At 46.1% G+C, this 20,633-nt stretch overlaps 1 protein-coding gene across 2 annotated transcripts in view; it reads left to right on the top strand.

Moving 5' to 3' along the window:
* STAB2 (stabilin 2) overlaps positions 1-20,633 on the top strand; it is a 174,634-nt gene that overhangs the window by 110,559 nt on the left and 43,442 nt on the right. For both annotated transcript variants that reach the window (XM_043880899.1, XM_043880898.1), the window contains 10 exons: positions 365-460; positions 1,917-2,112; positions 3,597-3,692; positions 9,610-9,655; positions 10,521-10,597; positions 13,847-13,972; positions 14,577-14,650; positions 15,679-15,750; positions 17,579-17,698; positions 19,939-19,986. In XM_043880899.1, the coding sequence (XP_043736834.1) occupies positions 365-460; positions 1,917-2,112; positions 3,597-3,692; positions 9,610-9,655; positions 10,521-10,597; positions 13,847-13,972; positions 14,577-14,650; positions 15,679-15,750; positions 17,579-17,698; positions 19,939-19,986 (951 nt within the window). The remainder of the gene's footprint in view (positions 1-364; positions 461-1,916; positions 2,113-3,596; positions 3,693-9,609; positions 9,656-10,520; positions 10,598-13,846; positions 13,973-14,576; positions 14,651-15,678; positions 15,751-17,578; positions 17,699-19,938; positions 19,987-20,633) is intronic.

Genomic DNA, 20,633 nt, shown 5'->3' with positions numbered 1-20,633 from the left:
ATCAACCAATAAATAAAAAGAAGCCAAGTCTCAGCTCAATGTCCAATGTTGGAAAGATGCTTTTATCTGTGTTACTCTATGACTCTTCCTAACTTGAACTAATCTTCTAAAGAAAAGTTCTCTTTATGGAGTATCACTTTAAGGGATAATTATCGGCATTTTGCCACCTAGTATTCTGACAGCCAACATTTCAATGTTGCATTTTCTTTTTTATGAAGCAGCTCCAGGAAGCCAACCCCCTCTCTTCCCAGAATGTTTCAATCAGAGAGACAGCAATGTATCACCCACCTCCTTGCTTTCAGAGATTAGAAAGCTTTGTCCTAACTGAAAAGCTGATATTAATATAATTGCTGTTATTTCATAGGGCGAAGAGACGAGGAGATGTCTCTATACCATTTATTTCATGGGCAGGCGATCCCATTTCTTTGGGTGCCAGCCAAAGTGTGTGAAAACCGTCATTGTGAGTATAAATTTAACAAGCCTTCTAACAATGGCAGTAATATTGAGAAACATAATCATATGCTATACTTTTCAAAGTGCCTTTGCATGGATTCTTTCTGCCATCTTGCCTTCCTTCTCATTATTTTTAAATATTGATTTGTTTAGCTGCATCAGGTCTTAGTTGTGGCATGTGAGACCTTCACTGCATCATGCAGGATCTTTCATTGTGGCACATGGACTCTCTAGTTCTGGCGCATGGGCTGAGTTGCCTCATGATATGTGGGATCTTAGTTCCCTGACCAGGATGGGGGTTTAAGCCGCATCCCCTGCATTACAAGGCGGATTCTTAACCGCTGGACCACCAGGGAAGTCGCCTCATTATCTCCATTACAGTTGTCACTCAAAATAACCGGAGTAGCCCCAAAACTCAGGACAGCCCTACCAGTCAGTACCCTGGTGACAGCTGCAATTTTCGGTCTCATGATGAAGAAATAGAGGGACCAGGAGGCTAAGAGGCTCTTCCTGTTCTCACAAGAAAGGGAAAGAGACAGGAAATGGGCAACTCCCTGAGGCAAGAACAGGGGTGCCTGGTCATTTAGAAAAGTGGAACCCCAGGGCTAGGGACCTCTCGGCTGTGGCTTTGGAATCTGCAGGAAAATTCTCTATAACATCCGGTCCTGCTCCTTTCACAGAAGACAGTCTCTGCCAATCCTAGAGGCCAGTGATTCGGCTCTTAAGCTGTGGAGTGTGCAGCTGCAGGAGATGTTGTTTTAGTGCACTCAAGAATAAAAGTAGGCCCAAGCAAGCAGATAATCCTGCAGGGCTTCCCGGAACTAAGAGAGTCATTTATAGAATGTCAGAGGTCTCAGCTGCCTCCCAACCTTCAGTTCCAAATGAAATAACACAACACACAGGGGCCAGGTTTGGGGATGACCCGGGCCCCTCCCAGCTGGCTCAGTGGTAAAGAATCCGCCTGCAATGCAGGAGACATGGGTTCCATCCCTGGGTTGGGAAGATCCCCTGCAGAAGGAAATGGCAACCCACTCCAGTATTCTTGCCTGGGAAATCCCATGGACAGAGGAGCCTGGCGGGCTACAGTCTATGGAGTCACAAAGAGTTGGAGACCAAACAACAACAGGGCCCATCTGGCATCACCTACATGACTCTTTCTTCCTGCTACCCCTCCTCCCTTCTCACTTTTCTTCACCCTCCCCTCCTGCTTGCCTTTTTCCTTCCGGTCCTTCCTAGCTCCTCAGCAGAAGCCTCCATGCTGGTGTTGGCACCCGTGGAAATTGCATGCCCCGCTGCCCCGTTCTGGGGGGATGCTGTCCCCACCCCTTATAACCATTCCACATGGGGTCAAGGCTATGGGCACACATCCAGGCCCGCCTGCAAGATGTCCACACTGAGGCTGGACATGTCCAGAGGACGGCGGTATGGCCCTGTCCCCGCCCAGCCTGGCCCTTCTGTTTCAGACAAGAGAATGCTGTGCAGGCTACTTTGGCCCCCAGTGCCAGCCCTGCCCAGGGAAAGCTGAGAACGTCTGCTTCGGAAACGGGATCTGCTTGGACGGAGTCAATGGCACAGGCGCGTGTGAGTGTGGACGGGGCTTCAGCGGGACGGCCTGCGAGACCTGCGCTGAGGGCAAGTACGGCATCCACTGCGACCAAGGTGCGCACCCCGCCACCGCCCAGCGGGCTCCCCAGACCAGCCGGGAGTGCAGGCGGAAAGAGAGTCTAAACACCTGCTCCCTGACCAGCCTGTGTCCAGGGCAGGCTGGAACCCTGCCCACCCCGCCCCCCGCCATCAGCATGTGAATTACAGGAACTTCTGTGCTGGGTCATTTGCACTGGGCAGCAACGCCAAACATTTTCAGGACTAACTAACCTGCACCTACCTGCCCGCCCCAGTCTGCCCACTGACATTCTCCAGCCCAACCGTGTTTCTCTATGGGTCTGCGGGCCCTGATCTCTGGTTACACTCAGTTTTGGACATTGTGTGACTGTTTGAAAAGCAGATCTGTGCACAGGATCTCATTTAATCCATACAGGAACCGTATATACTGGAGTGTTCCTGCCCCCTTTTTACAAATGAAGACTTAAGGCAAAGAGGCTGAATGACTTCCCCCAAGGTCACACCTGATGAGATCTGAATGCACACCCTGCTGCCCTCCAAAGCCTTGTTCTTGAATCACGCCCTTTACGTGACGGTCACGCTATTGGTCCACACAGCCAGCCACATGCTTTATGTTGTTTTTTCAAAAATTGTGATCTGTTTTAGCTAAGTCACCTGCAGTCTCTCACCCTGACTTTCTTGTGCCCAGGGACACACATTTATGAGGTGGCTGACAGGAAAGAAGGGGTTTCCTAATCCGTGATGAGAAAACAAAGCATTTTTTCTACTTTCTGTTGAGAGTCATGCATGTGACCTGGCTATCACTGTTTTCTCATCAGCCAGTCCAAGCCAGACAAAATCAATATATAATTGAATCATTATAATTGGGCTGTATAATATGTAATTGGCATTACTGTGCTGATTTTTTCTGTGTTATATGGAAGAATTATATACTTGCATTTATGCAGGATTTCCTAACCTAGGATCCACAGATGATCCTCACAGGGGCCCGCAAACCCCCAAGGCTGAATGCTTTTTTCTGAGAAAGGCATCCTTAGCTTTCACCCAGGTCCTAAAGACACTCACCACACTGCTGCATAACAAAGAAATCACCATTTCTATGTAGTCAATGAAGGCGGTGCCACAGCAGGTTTATAGGATCCTAGCGGACTTCTCTCTGAACCCTACTCTCAGGGAACAAACATGGTCCGTCCTGAGGGATCCCACATAACCTTGGCTCGTCTGATGACCTGAGCCGAGGACACTCTCACACTGCTTGGGTCACCGCCCCACAGTGCTACACAGTCCCCAGAGGGTGGTCTTTGTTGAAGCCAACCTGTTTCACCATTTAGCCCACTCCCGTGCCCCCTGCCCTTCCTGGGAATCCAACCCCTTCCCCCACCCACCCCTTAGTGACACTAATTATCTGGAAGCGGACTGGAGGATTTAAATGCACAGAAGTGAACCTTTGTAGTCAATGAAAAGTGAGTTGTTGAACACAGGTCAGACATCTGACAGTGTGTGGCTGTGTTCCCACCTAGCGTGTGCTTGTGTCCACGGGAGATGCAGTCAAGGACCCTTGGGTGATGGCGCCTGCAACTGTGACGTGGGCTGGCGAGGAGTGAAGTGTGACAGTGGTAAGAGCCAGCCTTCTGCTGCTTGTGATCTGTTCTCAGCAGCTACATTTTTCCTCCTAAAATAGAAATGGCATCTTCATTTCTTTCTTTGGCAATAATTCCTACTTGCAGCAAAAATAGTTTGCAAAATAACAGCATTAAAAAGAAAAATCATTCATATTCCCAAGGCACAGAGAAAACTATCATTAATATTTCCAACCTTTTTCTAGGTATAGACGTGTGTATGGGACCATGTTCTGCACACAGTTCTGTGAGTCTCTCACTTCACATGATACATATGATCAATATCTTTTCACATGAATAAATACATAGAGAAATATAATTTTTTTCTTAATTTCTATATAATATCCGATTATCAGACTGTGTTAGTGGCTCAGTCATGTCTGACTCTTTGTGACCCCATGGACTGTAGCCCACCATGGACAGGCTCCTCTGTCCATGGAATCTTCCAGGCAAGAATACTGGAGTGGGTAGCCATTCTCTTTACCATGTTCTGAAAATTAGTTTTCTGCTATCATAAACAATGCTGCAAAGACTGTTTCATTCATATATATATATATTCATGTATATGTGTGTATATACTCATATATATTTACGTTTATCTTACTAATCCATTTGGTTAGATTCCTTGAGATGGGATTTCTGAGTTAGCAGTTGGTACTTTGGGGGAAAGTTTGCTACTTACTGCCAAGAGATTATATCAATTTATTCCCCACTGTCTGAGCCGGTCCATTTTCCTGAACCCTCCCTCCTCCTGCTGCACTGATGATTCCTAATGTGTCCCCATGAGAGTGATGAGCAGAGAGAAAATTTCACACAGAAAGAAGCTTGTGGAAAAGCCCAAAGATGTGGGGGAGCTCTGCACATCTACAGAACCACAGGATTGCAGGATGAGAGGAATATAGAGGCAAAGACGAATGTGGAATGAGAACAAGCCAGAGATGTGGGCAGCAGTCAGGTCATGGAAGCCTAAGGGTGGCAGACCTTCTGCTGAAGCCTCCCGTTGGGAAGCCGTTCAAGGGTTTTGAGCAAGTCAGCAGTATGATGTGATTTGTGTTTTAGAAAGGTCATTCTGACACTGGATTGGAGAGATTACCCCTGGAAGCAGGTATCAGAGAGTCCCCCTCTTCTGGGGCGGGAGCTGGAGAGGAGTCACAGGTGCCTGACAGCCCAGTGAGGGCTAAGGGATATGGAGTTATCAGGAGTGTCTTTGCCCAACACTCCTGGTGATGCTGAAAATCGGGGTAACACGGGTTTCATCGAAAAGCTGAAGTTGGAAGTGTAAATGGTCTCGAGCCACGCGGATACCCTAGAGCAAATGTAAAGTGCTGGTGTGCCAAGCACGGGTTTAGAGGACCTGGGAGACGGAAGTGGGGAGCAACGGGGTCACACACACAGGAAGGCAGCCTGGGGGAATCCCTAAAGCAGAGCATGACAGAAGTGACAGCCAAGGATAATCAGGAGGTCATCTGCTGTATCTTAGACTACCTGCATGGGCACAGGAGGACCAACCGCATTGAAAGGGACCGGGAGCAACCTGGAGGCTGCACAGGTTTTCAGGAGGCAGTTAACAAAAATATGAACCAAGGTGCTGGCCTAACTGTGGCAGGGAAAACAGACACTTGATTGTCAAATGAGCTAGAATCAAGAGCACGAGGCGGCTAGAGATACAGAAGAAAGGAAGAGGGAGGGAGGGGTCCACTGTGCAGATGATGGGCCAGTTCTGGAAGAGTCCAGCTTAGGGGCAGGGTGCAAGAGGTAGTGCGGTTTGCAGGCGGGTGAGTTTGAGGGGCGGGAGAACACACAGGTGGAGGCTCCCAGGAGGCATTAACTCACTTATTCATTCATTGATACTTGGAGCTCCCGCCGGGGGACACGGCAGTGAGCAGTGTGTGGTCCCTGCCCCAGCGGCCGGCAGTCTGGGGAAGATGCGGAAGGTTCCCAGACAGAGCAGGTGTGAGTGTGTGGGTGGAAGGCTCGAGAATGAGGCCAAGGCTGGAGACATACGTGTCATTAAGCAGGTAGAGGTGTATTTGTGCCATGAGGGGAAGAAAGCGGGGCCAAGGACGAACCACCAGACTCATCTTCTTCCTGCTTGCTCTACTGTGGAGAAAGACCCCAGTCCGCCCCACCTGCTCACCCAGTCTTGGAGCCTCCCTCTCAGCCTCCCCCCGCCCTGTCCCTAGTACCGTAGGGAAACCATCTCACCTCCTGCCTCCTGCTGCCCTCTCACCAGTACCCTTGTGATCCATCTCTTGGCCTTCTGTCACATTTCCCTGCGTTCCATTCTTCACGCTGCTGCCACACAGAACCTTCTAAAGCACAGATGTCTTGGTCTGTTCAGGCTACTGTAACAAAGTACCATAGACTGAGTGGCTTATAAACAACAGAAAGTTATTTTGTTCTGGAGGCTAGCATTCAGGATCAGGGTGCCCGCATGGCTGGGTTCTGGTGACAGCCCTCTTCTGGGTTGCAGAGGGCTGTCTTCTCACGTGATGGTACAAGGGGCAAGGGAACTCTCCAGGGTCTCATTTGTAAGGACATTAGTTTCATTCATGAAGATTCCACACTCATGACCTAATCACCTAAGTCCCCACCTTTAAGTACCAGCATATTGCAGAGTACATTTCAAAGTATGAACTGGGGACAGGGGACATAAACATCTGGACTACAGTAGTATTGTTTGCTACCCACTCTCCAGGACTTAGTGACCTGCTGTGATTCTCCATTGCTTCCAGGAGGAGAAATTTCATTGCCTATAGGAGGAACACCTTAGGAGGGTGTTCAGTTCAGTTCAGTCGCTCAGTCATGTCCGACTCTTTGCAACCCTGTGGACTGCAGCATGCCAGACCTCCCTGTCCATCACCAACTCCCGGAGTTTACTCAAACTCATGTCTATCGAGTCGGTGATGACATCCAACCATCTCATCCTCTGCGTCCCCTTCTCCTCCTGCCTTCCATCTTTCCCAGCATCAGGGTCTTTTCAAATGAGTCAGCTCTTCACATCAGGTGGCTACAGTATTGGAGTTTCAGCTTCAGCATCAGTCCTTCCAATAAATATTCAGGACTGATCTCCTTTAGGATGGACTGGTTGGATCTCCTTGCAGTCCAAGGGACTCTCAAGAGTCTTCTCCAACACCACAGTTCAAAAGCATCTATTCTTTGGTGCTCAGCTTTCTTTATAGTCCAACTCTCACATCAATACATGACTACTGGAAGAAACCATAGCTTTGACTAGATGGATCGTTGTTGGCAAAGTAATGTCTCTGCTTTTTAATATGCTCTCTAGGTTGGTCATAACTTTTCTTCCAAGGAGCAAGCCTCTTTTAATTTCATGGCTTCAGTCACCATCAGCAGTGATTTTGGAGCCCAAAAACATAAAGTCTGTCACTGTTTCCACTGTCTCCCCATCTATTTGCTATGAAGTGATGGAATTGGATGCCATGATCTTAGTTTTCTGAATGTTGAGCTTTAAGCCAACTTTTTCACTCTCCTCTTTCACTTCATCAAGAGGCTCTTTAGTTCTTCTTTGCTTTCTGCCATAAGGGTGGTGTCATCTGCATATCTGAGGTTATTGATATTTCTCCTGGCAATCTTGATTCCAGCTTGTGCTTCATCCAGCCCAGCATTTCTCATGATGTACTCTGCATATAAATTAAATAAGCAGGGTGACTATCTACAGCCTTGACATACTCCTTTCCCTATTTGGAACCAGTCTGTTGTTCTATGTCCAGTTCTAACTGTTGCTTCTTGACCTGCATACAGATTTCTCAGGAGACAGGTCAGGTGGTCTGGTATTCCCATCTGTTGAAGAATTTTCCACAGTTTGTTGTGATTCACACAGTCAAAAGCTTTGATGTTTACTTCAATAAAACAGAAGTAGATGTTTTTCCAGAACTCTTGCTTTTTCTGTGATCCAACGGATGTTGGCAATTTGATCTCTGGTTCCTCTGCCTCTTTTAGATCTAGCTTGAACATCTGGAAGTTCATGGTTCACATACTGTTGAAGCCTGGCTTGGAGAATTTTGAGCATTACTTTGCTAGCGTGTGAGATGAGTGCAATTGTGCGGTAGTTTGAGCATTCTTTGGCATTGCCTTTCTTTGGGGTTGGAATGAAAACTGACCTTTTCCTGTCCTGTGGCCACTGCTGAGTTTTCCAAATTTGCTGGCATATTGAGTGCACATATTCACAGCATCATCTTCTAGGATTTGAAATAGCTCAACTGGAATTCCATCACCTCCACTAGCTTTGTTCTTAGTGATGCTTCCTAAGGCCCACTTGACTTCACATTCCAGGATGTCTGACTCTAGGTGAGTGATCACACCATCATGGTTATCTGGGTCATAAAGATCTTTTTTGTATAGTTCTTCTGTGTATTCTTACCACCTCTTCTTAATATCTTCTGCTTCCATTAGGAGGGTGTAGTACAAAGCTATTTGCCAGTTGGCACTTGCCCAGTTTCCAGCCTGGTCTCCCGTGCACAGTCTGTACAAGGAGCACAATCTGTAGTCCTGTACTAGGAGCTTCAGCCTAGTAATGGAAATAAATGTTCAGTCATATTCAAAACATTGCAATATAAGAGTGCAGAGTAAAGCGCCTCTAGACCAGACTAGACTGTCCTTTGTTCGCATGCAAACTCCCCACCCCCGAGTCATGTCAGACATCATTAATCGATCATTGCACTCTTCCCTCTGAGGTCAGATAGGGGCGCCACATCCTTCTCAAAAGAGCACACCACGTGGTGTCTTATCAATTAACTGAATCAAAGGTCTCGGGCAGATTTCATAGAGCGGGACCTAAAAGGTGACTGGGGTTTCAGAAACAGGACAGAGAGAAAGAGGTTTCCAGACTCAAGGACGAGCACCCATCAAAGCACAGGACGGCACTGCACCCACCTGCCTCCCTGGGATCTGCAAACGTTCCCCCTCACACAGAGCACGACCACTTTCACAGCCAGATCTCCGTTTCAGGACCTTCTATGTAACGTGGCCAGGCCTAACAAGATTTCTTTCCCAAAAGCTCTTAGCCTGAGCCACCAACCCAGTGGGTGCTTCTCCATCATCTCTAACAATTTCTCTCTGGATCCTCCCCTGCCAGGAAGTACCTGTTAGCTGGGCATCCAAGAATAAGAACATAATGTTGTTCCAGGAAACTTAGGAATTAATTCAGCAAATAGGTAGTGAGTACCTGCTGCGTGCCAGGCTCTGGGCTATTCTGGCACATGCAAAGCAACAACATCAGTAACTTAATTATAATTAGGTTTTTGCTTATTTGGGCTTCCCTGGCTCAGAGGTAAAGAATACACTTGCCAGTGGTGACCGGGGTTGTGGATTTGATCCCTGGATTTGGAAGGTCCCGACCTAGAGCAGGAAATGGCAACCCACCCCAGTATTCTTGACTGGGAAATCCCATAGATTGAGGAGCCTGGGGAGCTACAGTCCACGGGTTCACAAAGAGTAGGACGCATCTTAGTGACTAAACAATAAAATTTGCTTCTTTATATCTCTCTGTAGCGAAATGATGAAAAAAAAAGAATAAGAAACATAGAAAGTATAAATATTGGGCTGGCCAAAAAATTCATTTGGGGCCCTCCATAAGCTCTTATCAAAATGCACATGAACTCTGTGGCCAACCCAATAAAATAGGAAATTAAGCCCCAGGGAGTAGTGTGCAGCCTTACCACCTAGCACAAACCTGGCACACAGGAGACACTCCATTGGCGTGTTTGACCAGATTTGTCTCTGAGCTTCCTAGCAACCAAGGTAAAAGAGGATTTACGTGGTCACATAGTTCCCATGATGTGTACCAGTTAACTTGTGAGGAACTAAATCATTTCCTACCACCAAGTACTAAAAGATTATTCCTGAGTGAGATTTATTAAAGAAAGGCTGACAGCATTTGGTTCTCTTTTTTCAGAGATCACAAAAGACAACTGCAACGGGACCTGCCACACCAGCGCCAAGTAGGTGCCCTCTGGCCACCTCTGGGAGCGATGCAGAGGGGATTTTTCCTAATAGTGTGTGTCCACCAGACCCCATCTTTAGGGAAGCAGCTTCCTGAGGCCATTTCTGAGGATTTATTATATATTTAAGTATAAAACTAAAATGAGGCCACCATCAGTTTGCCAGATCCAGCCTTTTGAACAAGCTGCCCCCTGGGCTACCTGGCACATTGGCAGAGTACCAGTTGTTACCCCCAATCCAAGCCTCAGGGACCCTTTCACAGAAGCAGAGGGAGCCTGTTGGGCCTCAATTTCATCAAACCTTACTTGCAATTCACAGCCAAGCCTCCCGTCTTCACAAGTGAACTTCATATTCATAACACCCAGAGGAGCTTAATGGGTTAATTCATTAGGAGTCCAGAAGCTGGAGTTAGACTTGAATCAGCCTCTGTCGTTTCCATTGATTATATGACCTTGAGCCACTTATTTAATGCCTCTAAGCCTTGGTCTCCTCATCTGTAAATGGGAAGAATGACTGACCTACCTGTTAGGGCTACTGGATATTGTGTAGGTTATGTGAAGTAGTGTGTGAAGTATCGGTTCAAGCACATAGGATGCTCTCTGAAGATGGGCAGTTGCCCTCCGTATCCTTGGACCAATGCCTCCATATACACACTCTGTTGTTTGCCTGAAAAGTGACTGACCACCCCCACCCCCCATGGCGGGGCTGTGCTAGGGATCAACTCTCCTCTCAAGCCTTAGGGGAGACGTCTGAGTGCCTCATGGGGCAGGAGCCGGGATCCTAGGGGGAGGCGTGTTGTGAGTCCCATCCAGGCGGGATGTTGTGCATTTTTCTGCAAACACCACTTGCCCTTTCTCTTGGCAGCTGTCTTCTCAATCCGAATGGCACAGCCTTATGCAAATGCGCAGCAGGATTCCAGGGGAATGGGACCATCTGCACAGGTAAGTAGAGAAGGAATTTGCTGGGTGGAGGGTAACTCAAACTACTGAGAGATCTGTGTTTCTGCAGACTAAATGGGCAGCTACAGGACTTCCCTGGTCGTCCTGTGGTTAAGACTTCACGCTGCCAATTCAGGAGGTGTGGATTCGATCCCTGGTCAGGGAACTAAGATCCCACATGCCATGTGATGCGGCCAAAAATAAACAAATGGGCAGCTGTTACCAAGAAGTGATGGAGAACTGGATGTGGTAGGGTAGCTGGTCTCATTCAGAGGCAGGACACCTCCTATTCACGGCTGAGATTTGTTGGTTTGGGAACGTCCGGGGCCACTGCCCTGGTTCTCTTCTCTAAGTCTTGGCCACAACTGGAATCACCTGGAGAGCTTTAAAAACCATGGATTTGGCTGACCAAGGGTGTGGCCTGGGCATGGGGACTCTGAAATGGGACACAAAGAGGTTTGAGCCCTGGTTCTCTTTCCCACTCCCCACATGGCCTTGGGTGGTCTCTAAACTACCCTTAGCTCATTTATAAAGTACACATAAAACTCCGTCCCTTGCAGAGAGATTTGGGATGAAATGACCTCTCCATATACAACAACAGAACGAGACAGCTGTCAAAACCAGCCCCAATGTTAGACTCCTTGGGTTCAGATCCATGTTCTTCCTGTTTGTGTTACCTGGGGACCGTTGCTTGACTGCTCTTTGTGTCATTTTGTCATCTGTAAGTTGTAGGTCATAAGAGAATCTTGCTCAATAGATTGTTGGATGACAGCATGACTTAATTACTACCTGTGAACACTCCTGGCACAGAGCACTTGATAAATGTGAGCTAACACTCTTATGATGACCAATACATATTCAGTGCTAGAAAAAAATGGAAACAGCATCATTTCCTCTTGACACTGTGTCCAGGAACGCTTCAGTCCAGATTGTGGTGGAGCTAGGCAATGATTGCACCAGTTTGCTTTCTTTTTTTAATTAATTAATTAAATTTGGGCTTGTGTTCGCTTTTTCTAGTTGTGGTGAGTGGGAGGCTCCTCTCTAGCTGTGGTGCACAGGTTTCTTACTGTGGTGGCTTCTCTTGTTGCAGAGCACGGGCTGTAACACATGTGGGCTTCTGTACTTGCCGCACACAGGCTTAGTTGCCCTGCAGCACATGGAATCTTCCCAGAGCAGGGATTGGACCCATGTCCCTTGCTTTATAAAGCGGGTGGGCTCTTAACCACTCGATCACCAGGGAAGTCCTCACCAATTTGCGTTCTAGACCGTCTGACCCTGGGGATTGTCTCAGGTGTTCCCTGAAGTAGGATGTGTTCAACATACCAGTGAAAACAGTGGAAAGACAAGTAACTGTAATGTTTCTCTTGCCCCCTGTTTTGGGGGGAGATAGCAAAACGGCAGCTGTTATAAACAGTCCTGTCGTTAGACTCCCTGGGTTTAAATCTATGTTCTTATAGTGTGTATTACCTGGGGACAGCTGCTTGACTTCTCTTTGCATCATTTTGTCATCTGTAAGTTAATGTAACGCTCAATATTTCTATAAGACTTCCACATACATTATCCAAACCTGTGCATAGACTTGTATGGGGGTACCCCAAAATTCACTCTAAGTCATTTGTCTAAAGTCAGATGGTGAATGAAGGGCAAGCCAGGACTCATACACACACCTCAGGACTCCAGATCTTTGATCCACCTTGAATTGATTTTTGTATACATGCCTGTGTAGTCAGTTGCTTCAGTCTGTCCGACTCTTTGCAACCCTATGGACCGTAGCCCGCCAGGCTCCTCCGTCCATGGATTCTCCAGACAAGAATACTGGAGTAGGTTGTCATGCCTTCCTCCAGGGGATCTTCCCCACCTGGGGATCAAACCCATGTCTCCTGCTTTTGACAGGTGTATTCTTTACCACTGAGCCATCGGGGAAGCCCTTTTGTATATATAGTAAGGTCCAAATTCATTCTTTCGCATATGGATATCTAATTATCTCAGTATCAATTTTTGAAAAGATCATTCTTCCTGTGATGGAAATAACATATTGGCACCTTTGTGGCAAATCAGTTGACCACAGATGTTTATTTCTGGACTCTTAATTCCATATGGATCCCTCTACCAGTTCCACCCTGTCTTTATTATTGAAGCTTTGTAGTAAGTTTTGAAATTAGGGAGGGTGAGTCCTTCAACTTTGCTCTTTTTTTTTAAAGATTGTTTTGACTGTTCTGGGCCCTTTGAATTTACATAGGAGTTTTAGGATAAGCTTGTCAATTTATGCAAAGAAGTTAACTGGGATTTTGACAGATTGCATGTAATCTGTAGATCAGATATGGGGAGTAGTGCCACCTTAACAATATTAATTCTTTCCATCAATGAACATGGAAGGTCTTTCTATTATTTAGGTCATCTTTTATTTCTTTCCACAATGTTTGTAGTTTTCAGAGTGTTTTATAATTTGTTAATGGAGTCCATCTTTTGATGTTATTGTAAGTGGAATTGTTTTCTTAATTTCATTTTCAGTTTGTTCATTGCTATGGTGTAGAAATACAATTGATTTTTGACTGCTGATCCTGTGGCCTACAACATTGTTGAATTCAGTGATTCGCTCTAATTCTTTTTAGTGGATTCTTCAGGATTTTCCATAGCACATCATGTTATCTGCAAACAGAAATGCCTTTACACCTTTTCTAATCTGAATGCCTTTTATTTCTTTCTTGCCTAATGAGCCTGATCAGAACCTTCATTCAACACAGTGTTGAACGGAAGTGGTAAAAGCAGACCTGCTTGCCTTATTCCTAATCATGGGAGAAAGCATTTGGTCTGCCGTCATTAAGCATGATCTTAGCTGTGGGTTTTTCATAAGTGAAAAACGTCCTTTATCAGGTTAAGGAAGTTGCCTTCTATTCCTAGTCTATTGAGTGTTTTTATCATTAACAATGTTGAATTTTGACAAAAGGCTTCACTCCTTATACTGGGATGATTCTGTTTTTGTCTTTCATTCTCTTGCTGTGCTCTGTTAATTGACTTGGGGGATGTTAAACAATCTTGTATTCCTATATTAGTACCTCTTTCTTACAGTATTTATTAAATGTTTGGTAGAATTCACCAGTGACATCGAGAGCTTTGCGTTCTTTTGAATTATCTATGTTTAATCCAATGCCTGCCATTTTGAAGTACTTTTATTTCTCAATGACTCAAGTAAAAACACATCAATTTCCACCCCCCTCCTCTACTGCTCTTTGTCATCTTTCTCTTCTATAGCAATCAATGCCTGTGAGATCAGCAATGGAGGCTGCTCTGCCAAGGCTGTCTGTAGAAGAACCACCCCAGGAAGCCGGGTGTGCGTGTGCAAGGCGGGCTACACTGGCGATGGCATCGTGTGCATAGGTAGGTACCACCTCTCACCTGAAACTTCCAACTGCCTTTAGTCTTGACCCCTCAGTCAAGGTGCTGTCTGATCTCTCCACTTGTTTTCCATTTACTTGTTTTCTCTTGGCTGCTTATAAGCAATCGGCTAGGGAACACTTTCACACCAAGCAGACGTCCTGCTTGCCATCAAAATGTCCTCCTAAATTGAGCATCTACTGATGATTCTTCTCTGAGCCAATTACACTGTGATGATTACAAATGTGTTTTTTTTTTAATTCCTACATCTCTTCATTCATAGCATGCTGAATCAGACTCCAAAATTCTATTATTTCAAGTCCTTGGCTGCAAACACTCATATTCATTCAATAGAGGGACAGAGTCAAGCCTGCAGATAGATATGCCTCTGCTGGCACAGTCCCGTCCCCGAAGAGTCAGTTTTGAGAAAACACAGTCAGCACCCTCCCTGTTGGGTTATTTCAGCCGCAGAGTTGCCAAGAAAACCGACTTGCGCCTTGACACCTGCTCTGCTTGGTCGGTCAGCCATCCTGTGGATCTGTCGAGATGCCTTTACTTAAAAATAAGGCTCGATTCTCATGCCAGGTGTGGGATTTTTGTTTTAAAGAGATCAACCCCTGCTTGGAGAACCACGGAGGCTGCCACAAGCATGCAGAGTGCACACAGACGGGACCCAACCAGGTGAGCGGCGCCCCCCTGGGGGCTGCAGCTTCCTAGGAGCAAATTCCTGCGGATACAGACCCAGGCCTGAGGGAGAGGGGCTGAGAACAGACCTCTGGGGAGCAGCAGGATGAAATAAGTACAGTAGAGGAAATTCTGAAACAATCCCCCTAGAGACTGTTGTTTTGGAAAGGACGAAGGTGGGAGGAGCAGGGAACAAAGGGTTCATGGGGAAAAGGTGTTTCCCACAGTGGGGCTTCCCTGGTAGCTCAGCTGGTAAAAAATCCACCTGCAATGCAGGAGACCCCAGGTCGATTCCTGGGTCGGGAAGATCCCCTGGAGAAGGGTTAGACTACCCACTGCAGTATTCTTGGGCTTCCCTGATAGCTCAGACGGTAAAGAATCCACCTGCAATGTGGGAGACCTGGGTCCAGTCCCTGGGTTGGGAAGATCCCCTGAAGGAGGGCTAGGCAACCTACTCCAATATTCGTGCCTAGAGAATCCCCATGGACAAGAGGAGCCTGATGGGCTACAGTCCACGGGGTCACAAAGAGTCGGACACAACTGAGCGACTAAGCACAGCCCAGCGCAGTGGGAAGAAGTGGGCATGTGCAAACGCCACACGGCTCCAGAAGCATGAAGGTCTCCAGCCATGCTCTTCCTTCAGCTTTCTGATGCCCAGAATCTTGCCATTGTCCTTGGGTTTGAGCCTCTGAAAGACATGTACAACAGCAGAAGATAACGGTTTTAAGCCCTCTCTCGGTCACATACTCCCCAGCACTGTGACCGATGCAATGTCTCCCTGGGGAGAAGGTTAGGGGAGGTGGGAGCGTGTGAAGACTCCACATAAAGGAGGGAAGGGGTTGAGGGGTGAAAAGACTCAGGTGGGGAAGCTGGAGGCTCAGGAACTCAGACTCTGCCTCCCTCAGTCCCTGTCACACTGTGAGCAAGCAGGAAACTGGTACATCAGAAACTGGATGGATGATGATGGAGGGAGAGCCAGCAGGACCTGTCTGTGAAATGACCCATTCTGCCTTCTTCCTGGACAGGCTGTCTGTAACTGTTTGCCGAAGTACACTGGAGATGGGAAGGTCTGCACCCTCATCAACGTCTGCTTGACTGTGAGTACGGCCCCCTCCCTGCATCCAGGGTGCAGTATTGCGGTGGCCTCCATCAGAGCTGCTTCTGGGCCATTTCTTCCTCATGTCCCAGTTGCAGTGTTGGAGACACTGCAGTCTCTGCCTCCATCTTCATGTGGCCTCACCTCTGTGTCTGGGTCTCTTCCAGTGAGGAAGCTAGTGGACTTAAGACCCCCTGGTTCATCTAGGACATCCCGTCTCCGAGATCCTTCGTTGCATCTGCAGAGACTCTTTTTCTAAATATGGTCCCATTCACAGAGACCAGGGCTTAGTTAGGATGTGGACATAGCTTTGGGGGGACATAATTCAACCCACCCCAGAGCAGGCGGAGAAGGGGGTCTCTGGCCCTGGTTACAGAGCTAGCGCTTGGCAGAGTCAGAACTTGAGCCCGTGTCTGTCTGACTCACAGGCCACACCCTTGACCACTTCTCGTGCTGGTTCCTCCACGAGGCTCTGATCCCCAGCAGAGGCCCAGTTCATACACCTTCCCTCCTCATCCATGTCTCTGCCCACCTGAGAGCCTCCTGCAAGCATGAAAACAGCACAGATACTCCATTGTTAAAGCCCTTTCTCTGCAGGCGAGGTCCCTACTGTCCTCCATGGTCTATTTTACACCAACTGCCTTCTGGCTGGTGACTGTTACTTTGCTATGATGGATTAGAGTTTAACCTTCAGCTGAGAAGTGTCAAACAAGATTGATGCCTTTCTAGTTAACTCCCAGGTGCTGAGAAACTTCCCATTTGGCAACTCTACACTGATCTATTCAGGGCTGGAGATCTGCTGGGATGGACTTGCCATCTTGAGATATGAGCATACCTCAGAGACATTATGGCTTTGGTTCCAGACCACCAAAATATAGTGACTATTACAATAAAGCAAGTCACAAGAATTTTTGGTGTCCTAATACATCACTATACTGAAATCTGTTAAGTATGCAATAACATTATGTCTAAAAAATACAATGTATGTAAGCCAACCATACTTCAATTTTAAAAAGAAGACATTAAGAGTTAAATAAATAAATAATGTATTGGGTTACCCAAAAAGTTCATTTGGCTTCACTTGTGACATCTTATGGAAAAGCCCAAACACACTTATTGACACACCCAATACATACCTTAATTAAAAAAACACTTCATTACTAAACATTGCTAACCATCCTCCGACAACACAAAGTCATCACAAACCTCCAATCTGTAAAAATCACAGTGCCTGCGAAGTTCAGTAAAATGAGGTATGCCTGTGTAAGGCTGGGTGAGTAGGATGACTCACAACTTTAGGGAGATGGAACACAAATTCAGGAAAAGGGTAAATAATGCAAACCAATCAGATCAGTTCAGTCGCTCAGTCATGTCTGACTCTTTGCGACCCCATGGACTGCAGCACGCCAGGCTTCCCTGTCCATCACCAACTCCCAGAGCTTACTCAAACTCATGCCCATTGAGTTGGTGATGCCATCCAACCATCTCATCCTCTGTTGTCCCCTTCTCCTCCCGCCTTCAATCTTTCGCAGCATCAGGGTCTCTTTTCCAATGAGTCAGTTCCTCGCATCAGGTAGCCAAACTATTGGAGCTTCAGCATCAGTCCTCCCAATGAATATTCAGGACTGATTTTCCTTAGGATTGATTGGTTTGATCTCCTTGCTATCCAAGGGACTCTTGAGTCTTCTCCAACACTACAGTTCAAAAGAAACCAGTCAGAGAGTAAGACAAAAAGTGAATGTCAATACAGAATTGCTTTGTGAGCATTGGCAAGTCTGGCAAGCTAACTGGTCTGATTCCTATCCCCCACTCCTTGGAAATTTTACCAGAATAATGGCGGCTGTAGTGAATTTGCTATCTGCAACCACACTGGACAAGATGAAAGGACTTGTACTTGCAAAGCAAACTATGTTGGGGATGGATTTACCTGCCGTGGCAACATCCATCAGGTAACGCAAGGCATGTTTCTGTAAAGTGAATTCCACTTTCCCCCTTGTGTGAAGAATCTAAGGCATTGAGAAGGGTGCAAGAGTTTTGTTCCATATAAAACTAAAATGTGAGGGAGGTCCCTGGAGGGACCTGGAGGTCCAGTGGTTAAGACTTTGCACTTCCATCACAGGGTTTGATCCCTGGTCTGAGAACTAAGACCCCACATGCCACACAGTTCAGTCCAGTCGCTCAGTCATGTCTGACTCTTTGCAACCCCATGAACCACAGCACGCCAGGCCTCCCTGTCCATCACCAACTCCTGGAGTTTACTCAAACTCATGTCCATTGAGTCAGTGATGCCATCCAACCATCTCATCCTCTGTCATCTCCTTCTCCTCCCGCCTTCAATCTTTCCCAGCATCAGGGTCTGTTCCAGTGAGTTAGTTCTTTGCATCAGGTGGCCAAAGTATTGGAGTTTCATCATCAGTCCTTCCAATAAATATTCAGGACTGATTTCCTTTAGGCTGGACTGGTTGGATCTCCCTGCAGTCCAAGAGACTCTCAACAGTCTTCTTCAACACCACAATTCAAAAGCATCAATTCTTTGGTGCTCAGCTTTCCTTATAGTCCAACTCTCACATCCATACATGACTACTGGAAAAACCATAGCTTTGACTAGATGGACCTTTGTTGGCAAAGTAATGTCTCTGTTTTTTAATATGCTGTCTAGGTTGGTCATAACTTTTCTTCCAAGGAGCAAGCCTCTTTTAATTTCATGGCTGCAGTCACCATCTGCAGTGATTTTGGAGCCCCCAAAAATAAAGTCTGTCACTGTTTCCATTGTTTCCCCATCTATTTGCCATGAAGTGATGGGACTGGATGCCATGATCTTAGTTTTCTTAATGTTGAGTTTTAAGCCAACTTTTTCACTCTCCTCTTTCACTTTCATCAAGAGGCTCTTTAGTTCTTCTTTGCTTTCTGCCATAAGGGTGGTGTCATCTGCATATCTGAGATTATTGATATTTCTCCCAGCAATCTTGATTCCAACTTGTTCTTCCTCCAGCCCAACGTTTCTCATGATGTACTCTGCATATAAGTTAAATAGGCAGGGTAACAATATACAGCCTTGACGTACTCCTCTCCCGATTTGGAACCAGTCTGTTCCATGCCCAGTTCTACATGTTCCATGTCCACACAGTATGGCCAAAATGTAAAACAAACAAACAAAACTATAAAACATGGAAATTTTATTTTCCCATGAGAATTCACTTGATCTGGCACGCAGTGATGCAGATTAACAGTTCTCAAATCAGAAAACGCCTGGGTATGAATTCAGCTCAGCCAGTTATTATGGTAATGTGACTTTAGGCAGATTATATCACCTCTTTGTGTATCTGTTTTCTAACCTTTAAAAGAAAATAATAATGGTAGCATTCCCAGCAAGTTGTTATAAGATTTCAATGAGACAACGTGTGTAGCAGGCAGAGAGTACACAGAACTCAAAAGCATGGCCATGATGTAGGCTGTTGTTGGGGGGTGTGTGTGTGTGTGTGTGTGTGTGTGTGTGTGTGTGTGTGTGAACACACCCAAGCATCTGTACTTGGTGGAGAGATGCTTGGATGTGATAGATTTCTACCTGTTATAAAGTGAACATCCTGTTATTTGGTTTAAAGAGGGACCAGAGCATTCTGGCTGATTTAAATATTCTTGTTAGTAGAGAAAATAAATCTGCCATAAACCTATGACAGATTTTTTTAATACTTGAACTTTCAAAAATGCTCTTAAAGCTCAGGTACTTCTGTAAATGGCTGAACCTTTCCTTGGTAAATCAGATGGTGACTCCAGGAAGCTTTTAGAACTCACAGTATATCCACATTGTCATTCTGAACATCAGTCGCGAGCCTACAGATGAGACTTATTTAAGAGGCCTGCCGTGGCAGTGTATGCGTGCCTGCCCAGTCACTCAGTTATGTCAGACTCTTTGCGACCCCGTGGACTGTAGCTCATAAGCAGGCTCCTCTGTTCATGGGATTTCCCAGGCAAGAATACTGAAGTAGGTTGCCATTTCCTACTCTAGGGTATCTGCCCGAACCCACATCTCCTGTATTAGCAGGCAAAGTCTTTACCACTGAGCCACCTGTTCAGCCCTAAAAAGATGGTAAATGGTCTCAATCTTGGAGAAATTGCCCTGTGATAACCCTATATTGTTCTTGTGTTTAATTCACAGACATTAAGTGAACCTTTTTGTCTTTGTTTCCAGGAGCTTCCCAAGAATCCAAAAACATCTCAGTTTTACTTCCAGTTGCTGGTAAGAATGTGTATGTATGTCTAACTAGAAGAATTGGCTCTCAAACCCCTGATGTGGGTCAAAGATATGAGATAAATCTGTAACCTCTGGAGTAGGTAAAGATAGAAGACAGTCCTGGAACCTACATTTCTGCAGTACCCTCTGTGTTGGTCACCTGTGAACTTCTCAGGCCCCAGGTGGGCAGCATACGAGTGGAATAAAGGTTGCCCTTGCCTGTTGTGCACATGAGAATGTATTTTATGAAAAAACTGCCATCCAACCCGTTGAGACAAGAAGCATTACTGGGGCAATCAGCTAACTCTTCGGGTGAAAATATTAAGTTCAATCTTTCTACATCTCATACATCAGAATACAGTCCAGAGATATTGAAGAAAAAGAGTAAAAATCTAGAAGAGTAAAATCTAGAAGAAAATATAAGTAACCATAGATCCTTAGCCTTGGCAAGGACACAGAACAGTTGAGTAAATTGTCATATTACTTACATTTGCATTCTTATCTCAACCATAGAAAACATTTAGTGTGTGAAAGAGACACACTGGCAAAAAGTTATCTGGAAATAACAGAGATCGTTCTAGGTGGTGGGATTATGGGTAGTTACTTTCTTTTTTATACTATATTTTCAAATCTTTCATGCCAGTCAATGTATG

This window comes from Cervus elaphus, chromosome 22 (assembly GCF_910594005.1).
Source record: "Cervus elaphus chromosome 22, mCerEla1.1, whole genome shotgun sequence".
NCBI lineage: Eukaryota > Metazoa > Chordata > Mammalia > Artiodactyla > Cervidae > Cervus > Cervus elaphus.
This window is presented reverse-complemented; position numbering and strand designations above follow the sequence as displayed.